This window comes from Oryzias melastigma, unplaced genomic scaffold (genome assembly GCF_002922805.2).
Source record: "Oryzias melastigma strain HK-1 unplaced genomic scaffold, ASM292280v2 sc00240, whole genome shotgun sequence".
NCBI lineage: Eukaryota > Metazoa > Chordata > Actinopteri > Beloniformes > Adrianichthyidae > Oryzias > Oryzias melastigma.
Window position 1 is genome coordinate 191,241 of NW_023416887.1, and position 12,649 is coordinate 203,889.

At 40.5% G+C, this 12,649-nt stretch overlaps 1 protein-coding gene across 1 annotated transcript in view; it reads right to left on the minus strand.

Moving 5' to 3' along the window:
* Nucleotides 1-1,728: 1,728 nt before the first annotated feature.
* Nucleotides 1,729-12,649, minus strand: part of LOC112141378 (arrestin domain-containing protein 1) — a 19,445-nt gene continuing 8,524 nt past the window's right edge. The window contains exons 4-8 of the mRNA XM_024264504.2: nucleotides 10,732-10,886; nucleotides 9,578-9,760; nucleotides 7,170-7,346; nucleotides 5,734-6,238; nucleotides 1,729-2,586 (exon numbers count right to left, since the gene is read on the minus strand). Coding sequence (XP_024120272.1) covers nucleotides 2,549-2,586; nucleotides 5,734-6,238; nucleotides 7,170-7,346; nucleotides 9,578-9,760; nucleotides 10,732-10,886 — 1,058 coding nt within the window. The 3' untranslated portion in view covers nucleotides 1,729-2,548. The remainder of the gene's footprint in view (nucleotides 2,587-5,733; nucleotides 6,239-7,169; nucleotides 7,347-9,577; nucleotides 9,761-10,731; nucleotides 10,887-12,649) is intronic.

Here is a 12,649-nt window from a genome sequence, read left to right on the forward strand (position 1 = left end):
GTGAAATGAAGTAATTAAGTAGTGGTGGGATTATATAAATTCACTTCTTCTCGCTCCTTATCAATCAATCAAACTCTACTGACTTTAGTTAATCATTACAAAAATGAATGAACCAAATGTGACATAAGTGTGTTTTAGTTTTTTTTTCTATTTTATATTTAATGCATTTCGTTGTTTCTGTAATGAGTTTGAAATAATTGTGTGTTTTGTCCTGTATTTTTCAATCTATGCCTGAAATAAAACAATCAATCAAAATCCAACAGCTGGAATGTCAGAGTCAAAGCCCGGATCTCAATCCCATCGAGAAACTTTATTAGTCACTCTAACTCAGTGAATTGAATCTTTTTGATATAACAGTCCATCTATCATCTCCCTCCGCTCATCCAGGACCGGGTCGTGGAGGCAGCGGTCTGAGAAAAGATTCCCAGACTTCCTTCTGAATGTGTGAAACCTTCATATTTATTTATTTATTCATCACTTGTCCTGTCCAGCAGCTGAGCTGACAGATAAGATCCGAATGCTTCTTGTGTTGGACATCATTTACTGTTACAATAGGGGTTAAGAATCTGCTGACAAACAAGGTGAATATTTGTATAAACCCCTCTTGTAATTTAGGCTCAACTCTATTTATATTGATTATATTAGTATATGTTTCCTTTTTTGGTGTTGGGCCGGACAGAAGAGAGGGGAATGTTAGAGAGGGGTGCTGAAGAAGAAAGGGAGAAAAGAGGAGTTAAGTACTTAGGAGGATGATTGCAGACAAAGACTTCCATTGAGATTATTAGTCATTTTATTTGTCAGAAAAATCCTTCTTGCTCTGATGCATTTTTCTTAAGAAATTCTTTCTAATCCTAACTTTTATTTTTTATTTTTATCACGAGTTATTCAAGTTATAAGCTGCCCAATCAGATGCTTCAGTGATTGAATGTGGGGCCCGCTGGCCTCACCTCCAACATTTGATTGACAGATTCTCCCAATCCACTTTCAGTGGGGACTTCCAACAAGATGACTCATGATTGGTGACAGTAGTTCCTCTAAAAATGTGAGTCAGACCAACTCGGAATAATCCCTGTTAACAGGTTGCAGTCGTTTGAAATATGGCGGTAGACGTACCAGGAAGTGAGGGCGAAGGCTCTGGCCTGATCTTGTGAGGGCCGGAGGTCAGAAGCAGTTCTGGCACAGATGGGAGAACCACACCGGTACCGCCTCTTAGTGCCCCCAGGTCAAACACTGATGTTGGTGGAGAAGGTCTGGTGCTCTAATTCATCCTAAGGTTTTCTATGGGGTTCAGGTCAGGACTCTGCAGGTCAGTCCAGCCCAGACTCTGTCCTCCATGTCTGTATGGACCTTGCTTTGTGCACAGTCATGTTGGAGGAGGAAAGGCTCGCTCCAAACTGTTCCTACAAGGTTGGGAACATGGAATTCTCCAGAATGTTTTGGTATCCTGAAGCATTCAGAGTTCCTCTCACTGGAACTAAGGGGCCCCACCTAACTGCTGGTGTATTCAGACGGAAAAGTCCATTGATCCGGACCGTTGGCTTAATTTGGTCCGGATCGAGTCCTGGACTTTGTGTTTGGTCTGTATTCAAACAGCCGCAGCGGTTTCTGTTTCAGTTCATGAGTGTTTCAACCAACAGGAGACACTGATGATTATCAGGAAATGTTTGGTAGAATTGGAAAATTTAACTGTTAGAAACACGAGTATTTTATGAGAAACACACAAAGCAATTTAAACTGATGGTTCCATTGGTTTATTGAAATACAAAGAGGAGCTGGACAGCATTTCAAACAAAATAAATATACCTTTCAGGCTGCTTAATAGATCTCACAAAGCCAATAGAAATCAACGCTCTAAACAAGTATGATAAACTGTTAATGATTTCCACTTGTACATACATTAGAAGAAAATAAAACCTAATCACAGTGATGCTCAGTAGATATCAAAATAATTCAAATGTAAAAATAACCTGCAAGAACAGAACAAACATGAGAGAAAAAAACAATCCGTACTTTATTAATGTTGGGCTCTCAACTGTTCTAATCTGGAATTATTTCTCTGAATCATCCAACAACTCAACGATGATTATAGTTCTGTTTAAGGGAATTCAGTTTAAGATAAAACGTATCTGAATACACAGAGCTTAACACCTCCTCATAAAACTATCAAACATGACATCACAGATGCCAGGGACGGGATTTTAAACATCTAAAAACATTCATTCCTGAACAACCAAAGAACCAAAACTGCTCTGTCTTCTTTTTCCAAACGGGATAACTTGATTTAAGGAAACAGAAAGAAAAACGGCGTCTGGGTGGGAAAGTTGGCCGATGTACGATGCTACAGGTTCCACTTCAGCTCACCTTCCGTTCCAATCAAAACCTTCAAACGTCCTCCGTCCGCGAGGCAACAGACGGATCTCTGCTGTTCGTTACCGTCTTGTTCAAGTCTGTTATTATTTACAACCAAAGCACTCTTGTTTCAGCAGTTTCACTTGAAGTCAGCTCTTCTTTCAAACGGTGAGCTGATGGCGCTGCTCACAGGTCTGCCTCAGGTGTTGCAGCTCTCATTATAGGAAGGCGGAGCCTCTGAAATAAAACAAACACAAAAACAATTAGACAATCAAGCAGGATATAGAAAAATGCTTCTTTTTGAAAATGTAGAGATAAAACTCTCTATTATGGGGGACAAAAGGGGGGCGGGGCACACCAGTGGCCACGCCCACAACCCAGAGGTGAATTTCAAATGAATTCCAGCTGCTCTGCAGAAACTATGTCCCAGACAAGTATTTTATTATAACCATAATCATAATGAAAATACCACTGGTAACACTTTGAAAATAGATCAAAAGATTGATTGAAGCTGGTCTAGATGAACAAGTTTAACATGATTAAACAGGAACTTTATCAACTGCAGATTGAAATAATCAGTGAACATTGATGAATGAAGCCAAACGGAAGCAAAACTTTTGTGATACAAAGTGGATCTTTGTTGTCCTGCAAAATGACTCCAAAGCTTTTAGTTAAGAAAAGTCTGACCTGCTTTTAGTTTCTCTGACGGTCACTAAAGTTGCATGACAATGTGCACATGCAGAAAAAAAAACCTTGACAGAACATCATGCATGGTGTGAATGAACGGCTTTGTTTCTCCAACCACTGCCAACCATGCTGCAGTGAAACCACTGGACTCAGTGCATCCATGATGGGACTGTGGTATTTTTACTGGGGCTGTCAATTTATTTAATTGTGATAAATTAGTTACAGACATTTTAGTGTGTTCTTTGTCTTTAATCTCATTTTTGCATTGGATGGTTTTGTACACCAGGAGGAGCATTTGATCCCACTCATTCCATGGTCATTTAAAATAAAATTTTATTAAGTTTAAATTGTTTTTTACAGATGAGGCCCGTTTAATAAGTGGTGCGTCGCGTTGCCATGGTAACAGCTTCAGCGCGAGGCGCCGCTCTAGGTCCTTTCTGATGATCATCATGAGAAGTGAAGAAAAGCATCATTTTAGAGGGAAAGGTTACCTCTTAGTGCTTGTTTTTGTCCGGATTATGAAGCAAAAGTTTATTTAAAAAAAACAAAACAAAGTCCAAACTATAAATAGTTTAATTCCCCTGTGGTGTTTCATTGCTTCCTTCTTAGATTCTCTTCTCTATTTCTGTTCTGCTTCATTCCAGTCTTTAAAATGATCAAATTCACCCAAACAGGTTAAATTAAACTATAAAATCACTCTCATGTCTTTTCTACTGTCTTGCTGCTGTGATAAACTGTTAAATAAGGTGTATTAACGTTTGAATTATGGTATTAATAAGAAGTTCGTGATCAATATTTTTTGGATTTTTAGTAGTCTTTTGATGTGATAAATTAGAGCATTCTAGACCTGGTGTTTTTTTTTGTCGTTTTGTTTTATTTTTGTTCAAGATTTAGAAGAAAATGACCCCTTGATTGTGTCAAAATAAAGGCTGGAAGTCTTATTTAAAAAAAACATAATAAAGTCACCGTTTTGGTTTTATTTCGATCTCTTAGTGTGCCAGAATATCACAAATTTAAATAAAATACCTCAAAATTAAGTATTACATTAATGGGTTAAAAGTCATTACAATTAAGATTAGATTAATTAATCACACAAAAAATTAATCGGATTGTAGCACTAATTTTTAGAGACTGAAAAAAAGAGTTAAAGAACATTCTTATGGGATATATTTGTTTTACAGTCCCAAGCCTGAAATGCTTTTTTGAAACTTGGCTAACATCCACTGTTAGTTTATCTTTTGTGTGTAAAGCTTTATGTTCAGAGTGAGGTCATGATCTTTGGAATTCTGTATGAATGTTGTTCATGCAGTTTTAATGGCTTTTCTTTCTGCTCCTTCAGGACATCTGGTCCTCATCTGTCCTGATTTTAGTGAAGAGGTTTGGTGTAAGATGTTGAAGCGGTGCAACTCTAGCTCCAGGCTTTTTCTCTCACAGGTCCATCTGATACATGAAAAACTTGGTATGATAGGATTCCACCTGAGCCGATAAACTGCAGGTATTCATTTGTCCTTCGTGATCATGTTTACAACAGTTGGAACTTCCACGTTATGAAAAGGACGCTCCCCATACATCACCACCAAATCCCAGTCTCTGGTTGCTCAAAGTTCAGCTGTTTCAACTTTCAGTGAACACCTGATTTGAACCCAGAGAATAGACTTAAAGACTTGTGTCAAAAAACACGCTTCATAGATTGATTGATTGGTTACTCTAAATCAGGGTCCCCAAATAACGGCCCGGGGCAGGATCAGACCCGCCTCAGCATCCCCCCCCCCCACATTCCATCAGAAACACAGGTTAAGACCCACATAGACCGGGACTTTTTATTCCACATTCTGCTGTCTGAAATATGACAGGAGAGGAGAGAATATTTATTGATTTTTCAAAATGTTTGATTTATTATTTTTTTCCTTTTTTTGGACATCTATAGCTCTTCAGCTCTTTCAGCTCTTAAAATATTCAGCTCTTTTTATGCTAGCCTCATCAACTTTTGCCAGTTACTAAAAGTTTTTAGGCTATTTTGGAGTTAAGCAAATATTTTAGCCTGAGGCTAGCTGTTTTGGCTAATTTAGTCTTTTTTTCAGTTTTTAGGCTTATTTGGAGTGTAGCTAATATTTCAGCTACATGTTAGCTGTTTTGGCTAAATTAGACATTTTAGCAGCTTTTTATGCTAATATGAAGGATCCCCAAAAGGAAAAAAACAGCTTAGAAAATGGATTAACTTGCATAGTGACTTGAGCATGCATGAATTTTGAATGCAGAAGTCCAACATGAGCGTTTATGTAGACTTTGTATTGAAAGTGACTGCTTGAGCACGAATCATGAGAACAAAGCTTTAGACACCCACGATCTGCCTGTGTCACTTCTGTGGATGCTGAAGCATTTGGACAGTCCCGATGGTCCAGTGGCTTGGTTCACTTTCCTCTTTTATCAGGCCTTCTGTCAATGCTTCCATGTAGTGATGAGGCTGAAATCTTTTGGCGGAAAGTTCTCTCACACCATCAAGTTTACTAACACACCACGAACTCTTGTATTTTGGCTCCATGTATCAGCACAAAAACCAGAATGGAACGTGGACATGTTCATAAATTAGTCGTCAACTATTGTAATTGTCGATAAGTCGACTAAACATAGCAGCCCTGCCACCCGTTCAGTCATTTACGCTCTTCATGTGAAAGAGGAGAGAGAATGCAGACTGACCTTGAGGATAAGAGGAGGTGCCGTAGTCTGGAGGCAGGATGAACGGTGCAGCCACTGAGCCGCCAGTGTTCAGGGGGGGATAAAGTGAAGCCCCAGGAGTCCCCTGTGGCACCGCTGCTGGCCCGTTGGGCTGTTGGTTATGGGGGAAGAGGAGGCCCGGGGCATAGCTGAAAGCGTTTGGCAACACCACCTGAGACTGGCGCTTGTTCAAGTCTTCGCTTGTCAAGTCCCCACCTTCTGCTCCACTGTGGTAATCCACAGGAGGAGCACTGGGGGTGCTGTGGCTGGACATTCTAGAGCGCGGCGTGGGACGGGGAGCCGGTTTTGGTGCGGGGCGGGAAGGCAACGAGGGCGATGAGGAGGAGGAAGAGGGTTTGCTGTCCGGTGCATCCACAGAGGAGGGAGGAGCCTCTTGTTTTTTTGTAGAGCGCTGCTTCTTGCTGAGTGAGACGTTGCCGATGTGGATGGGTAACGTCAGAGCGACTTCAGGAGACTTCAGGCTGACCTGAAGGAAAGATGCTGGTTAGTTCACCAAATTAAAAATACCTTCCTCACATATGCAGATGAGATAGACCAGGGGAGTCAAACTCAATCACACAAGGGGCCAAAATCCAAAACACACCATCGGTCAGGAACAGGATAAACGTTTTATCAACACTCTAAAACTACATTTTTAAAACTTTAAAATGTAACTTTTTAACATAATTATAAACTAGATATATAGCATTACCTGTGATAATGGTAGCGTGAATGCTGTAAGCTGAATTTGACCACAAGATACTAGTGCTGATAGCTGAAATCACTGAAGCTGAAAGATTAGCTAAACTTCAAAATATTCTAAAATTATTTTTAAAAAGCCTAAATTACACCAAAACAGCTAGCATGTAGCTGAAATTTTAGCTAAACTCCAAAATAGTCCAAAAATCTAGCAGAATGACAATTTTAAACTTTAAAACTGTAATTTTTTAACATAATTATGAATAATAAAAAGGCAGGAATATTATTCTAAAATAAATCAACTTAAACCTTAAAAAACTTTCAACATTTTACTCCATGAAAATATATTTTGTCAAAATTATACAAGTTAGTAATAAGTGCAAGATAACATCGGGTCATTAATAACAATAAAATAAAATGATCTGGAGGGCCGGATAGAATTACCCGGAGGGCCGGACCCGGCTCCCGACTTTGACACACGTGAGATAGACAAAAAGAAAGGAAATTTTAATTAAATATATTATGTGGTATACTGGCAATTATTTAAAAAATGGAATACCTGAAGATTCATTCTTAATAAGCTAGAGTAGAGAAACAGTTTGTGAAAACAGTTTCTTTCTTGTGGTGAATTGTTGAAAACAAAGAGGATTTCTTCACTGATTACAGCAGGTCATTAGATCCCGATATAAACACCCAGAGGCACACATGAGATGTCTTACTTTGACGTAATAATCAATCTTTATGAGCTCACAGCCAGCCAGCGAGGACTGAGGAAGAGGAGGGATGATGATCCGCTCCGTCCATTCCATCTCTTTGCCCCCCTTCACCGTTCCGCCCTCAACCTGGGCGATGGTTTTAATGTCGTGGATCGGCTTCTTCATCTCATAGGTCACTCTCTGGGGAAGACAAAAGAAGATGTGAGGATTTGTGAGCATGATCCACCAACAGAAATGCTCTGGACTCGCTTTGTTTAGCAGTTCAGGAAGAGCTGGATCAAAGTTTGATCACTGTCTATTGTAAAATCATTCACAGTGGACTTTGAATTAGGATTATGTCGTTTTTAGCCAAAAAAGCCAGAGTTGTTTTCAGGGACATAGTTTCTGCAGAGCGGCAGGAGTTCATTAAGAAGTCACCTCTGAGTTGTGGGTGGAGCCACTGACCCTTTTCCCCTCCCCATTGTTGAAAGCTCTCCGTCTACATGCTTTCCTTCTACTTTACTCATTTCCCATCATCCCTTTGTTTACATTCTCTCCCTCTAGCTTACAGCCCCTCGAACCCCAACCTAACCTTACAGTGCAACAAAGATGGCGACCAGTATCGGAGTTATGCAGTCGTACAGTTTTGATCCAGAGTCCAGCTCAGAGCAGGAAAACGGTTGGATGCTTTAGAATGAGGTGGAGGAGTATTTTCTGCATCACAAATAAAATCTTTTTCCAGCAACATTTTTCCTTCTGCTCCTGATGCACAACAACTTGAATAAAGAACTACTCAGAAATGTAGTTTAGAGCTTAATTTTCTCGTTAGATGTCCTCTATTATCAGAAGAATGCTACAAAAACATGTTAAAAACACCAAAAACAGGATTTTCATCCATGTTTGTTTTTTTTAAAGCAGCTGTGATGACATGCTGTCATGTTTAATACTTTCTGCAGTATTTTCAGCAGTCAGTTTAAAATGTTCAGTATGGTTCATCTTGGAGCAAGCTACCAAACTCCTTTGGCTAACACATTTAGCAAAATTGACATTTGAACCTTTTACTTCTCAGTTTGTTAGTTTGGCTTCCACGCTTTGGTTTTCTAGAAGATGCAGTTCTACGTTTTGCCTTCTTTCAGTCTCATGCAGGAAATGCAGCACTGTGCATTTTATCCCCACGGATTACATGTGGCCAACATGAACTTCCATCAGTTTCGTGCTTGGTCACACATAAATACATCCACCTCTGGCCATGCAAACACCATCAATTAGTTTTACTTTTCTTAGCTGATAATTATCACATGACTAATTAGCTGGTAAATTAAGTGTACTGCATTATGAGCTGTTAAAAACCCAGAGGAAATGTACCTGTTAGTATAACGTGGTGATTTTATGACCTACTTGTCCAGCTTGTTCTGAATATCTTTGTTGCTGTTGCTTCCATGTCTCTATAACTATTTTAGAATTTTAATATTTAATTTGTTTTCATTAGAACAAAATCAAACTTCAAAAGATTGAAAAACCTGTAAAAAACAACTTTATGACAGTAAAAACTACTAGTTCAAATATATTGTGCTTTTCCATTTAAGTAAAACTACAGATGAAAACTTATAGAAGTACCCAGTTTATTTACTTTTCTTTTTCTGTACACAAGAACCACAAACATGAAACATGAAGTCTTTAAAAGATAAGAGAATCAAAAGGAGAATCATGATTGTCAAATAGCTGAGAAATACACGTGAATTGATTGAGTAAATACTGAAGGACTCTGGGAATTATAATTCAATTATTTAAAAAAATGAGATTAACAGAGGGCTGCACGGTGGCGCAGTGGTTAGCGCTCTTGCCTCACAGCGAGAAGGCCCCGGTTCGAATCCCGGCTGGGACCTTTCTGTGTGGAGTTTGCATGTTCTCCCCGTGCATGCGTGGGTTTTCACCGGGGACTCCGGCTTCCTCCCACCGTCCAAAAACATGCTTCATAGGTTCATTGGTGACTCTAAATTGCCCCTAGGTGTGGATGTGAGAGTGGATGTGTGTGTGATTGAGGCCCTGCGACAGACTGGCGACCTGTCCAGGGTGTACCCCGCCTTCGCCCTTCAGTAGCCGGGATAGGCTCCGGCACCCCGCGACCCCGAAAGGGACAAAGCGGTCAAGAAGATGGATGGATGGATGGATGGAGATTAACAGAAAAAAAAATATGATTGAAATTAGATAATTAATTTTCCTCTTAAGTGTGGAACAACACTACTGTACTGTACTTACAGACAACACCAAAACCACTTCACTGGACCTGATTTTAAAGAGTAACTTTGCAGTAATTATGAGATATAAATAGTTTTTTAAACTTCTGGTCTACCGTTTTTGACCTGTTTTTAGAAGAACACCAGAACCTCTTCTCAAGGTAGTGGAGGGAACGAGGCGTGATGAGTCCTCACCTGCACCAGGCTGGCGGAGATGTTGCCTGTGCTCTTCCCTGACTGGTTGTGGACGTTGGCCTTCACCTGGATCACCTGGCTGGGAGTGTAGCCCTTCATGTCTGTTTGGGCCCTCAGGTCTATGGTGCCCGTTTTCATCAGCATGTACGAGAACTGCTGAGTCACTTCAGAAGAGTTGATGCCCTGCAGAGGGAAAGACAGAAGTCTGGATAAATGATCAATGTCGAAAGGCTTCTGTCAATTTTGATGTTACATTAGCTGTTCAGCAGCAGCAACTTTCCCAGACTGAAAGGCTCAGTGACAACACAGTTTTTACTGAAGTCATGCTGCAAGCGACGTGTTGTAGTGAACACTCAGACAACACGTAAGGGATAATACCCGACAAAGTGTGCGTTATGAGAAATTAACGCACAACATGGAGGCCAGAATCTCTGTGTCGGATGGTTGCTTCTGCAAAGTGAGTTAATTTCTCAAAATACACACTTCAAAGCGTATTATTTCACTTACCATGGTCATTTACTAAATAAATAAATATTCAATCACTATTTAGTACTTTATTCTTGTTATTTCTTCAGTTTAGCTCATTTTTTCCACAAAAAGCTGACTATTTCATAGATGATGCAGCTTGTCACGGTGACATGGAACAAGGCAACTGAGCTGGAAGCGACACAGAACTCAACTGCAGCAATAAACTGATTCACATTTGAAAGGAGGACCCGGACAAATGTGGATTTTGTTTCTTTTTCTGAAGTTAAGCCTTCAGTGAGCAGCTAGAACACAAACGGCACACAATCAGCTTCTGTCTCTGGGTTTTATGTGATGCCAGGTTCGGTATGGACTCCACTCTTCTGACCTGCTCAAAAACAGAAACTCCCTCTTGTGGTGAGACAGAGGACTACAGCATTCATAAGCTGAGTGTTGTGTCTTATGAGGAGAATAACTAATTCAAAAAACATACCCAAAATAAACCCAACATTGTGGGGCGAGATCGTTGTGCTGATAAAACTATGTTTAAAGAAACCTGTGCTGTGCGACCGGAACTTCTTTCTTGTTCCCACAAGAAGTTTTAATTTTTTTCTTTTCTAATTCGTAAAGACAAAGAAACAGGAGCTGTTGTTTGTCATTATGAGCTCAAGTAAAGGCGCGGTGCTCACCCAAACATCTGGAATTTCGTTGAGGTTGAGGAGGCTGAGCAGGTAGAAGGGTTTCTCTGCAGTGTAGTCCTTAGAAAAGCGCGGCGTTTCAATGAAAGCTCGCACTCGGTAAATGATCCTCCCATAGGTGCCCTCAAACGAAGTCGGCGCGGTGGCTGTGAGGAAAGGGAGGGGTCAGTAAGAGCTCAGCACAGGTCTCATCTTTAATCACAAAAACTAAAGCGGATACATGAAATCACGTAATGGCCCCTTTAATTTTTTTTCTTTTATAACAGTTACATTTCGTTAAACATAAAAACACGTGTTTTTCAGTGATATGAAAATCTTTTTTAAAGCAACAACTACTGATGAATTCTATATAACATGTTATATAGAGATAACTGGAGCTTTAAAAGTATTTCAGCCATTTTATCCAAGCATAAGGACATGTTTGATTCCTGTGTTTAACACAATAAGAACAGGTGTAGAGTTTGTATGCGATACAACTCTACACCTGTCTTTGAACAACTTCAGACTATGATAGTACAGACTAAACAGACATGTTCTGACTGATTATCAGAGTTCTCCGAGTCGTGAATGCACTGGGACTAAAGTTACCACCCTCATCAATTTTGATTGATCCTTGGTGTTAGCCCCCCCCCAATGGGGCCAAAAGTTTTAAAACAGAAATTTTCAGATTCAAAATGAAAAAAAAAAAAAGAGTGGAAATAAAAATATTGAGTTTTGAAACCTTAAAAACAGAACATTTGAAGCTCAAAATAGTTGCGTTTAATTTTAAATAGCAAAAAGCTTCAGACATTTTACATTTTTTTGGGCCAATCACCAAATTTTTTTCAATTTGTTTTATTTGGGTTTCAAATAATATTGGTCGTAATTTAACTCTATAATATTAGCCTTAAAAATACTTCACAATACACTTGCTACACATAATGAAAGTGGATCAAATCGGATTTTACTATGAAGCAGAATAAAATATATATATATATATTTTCCCCATAAATTACATCAAAAGTGCTTCCTAATACCCAGCCAGCAAGGACAAGTGGGCCCCACCTGTGTTTGCTCTCATTGACTTAAGTGGGAATTCAGTGGGTAAGCTCGCTACGCTAGCCAGTCGCCCATTGGACAGCTTCGCTGTGGCGAGCTTTGCTGTACAGAGCTTACGAGCTCCTCTTTAGTGAGATAGCAAGCTCCGTTGTATCGAGCTTGTGACCTCCTCTGTAGTGAGCAAGAGAGCTCCGCTGTAGTGAGCTAGCAGGCTCTAGTGTCCCGAACTAGCGAGCGCAGCTGTAACATGCTAGTGAGTTCCATTGTGTCAAACTAGCAAGCTTCTTTGTAGCAAGCTCCGTTGTAGCGAGCTAGCATGATTCGCTGTCGCGAGCTAGCAAATGCAGTGGTAGTGAGTTAGCAAGCTTCTCTGTAGCGAGCTAGCAAGCTCCACTGTAGCATCCTAGCGAGTTCCGCAGTATAAAACTAGCAAGCTTCTTTGTAATGAGCTCTGTTGCTGCGTGCTAGCGAGCTCCTCTGTAGCATGCTAGCGAGTTCCGTTGTATCGAACTAGCAAGCTTCTTTGTAGCGAGCTCTGCTGTAGTGCGCTAGCATGCTCTACTGTCCTGAACTTGCTGTAGCAAGCTAGCAAGTTCTGCTGTAGCATGCTAGCGAGTTCCGTTTCATTAAATTAGCAAGCTTCTATGTAGCGCGCTCCGCTGTTGCAAGCTAGCGAGCGCAGCTGTAGTGAGCACAGCTGTAGCGAGCTAGCATGGTCTGCTGTTGTGAGCTAGAATGCTCCGCTGTTGCGTGCTACCATGCTCCGCTGTTGCGAGCTAGCATGCTCCGCTGTTGCGAGCAAGCATGCTCCGCTGTTGCGAGCTAGCATGCTCCGCTGTTGCGAGCTAGCATGCTCCGCTGTTGCGAGCTA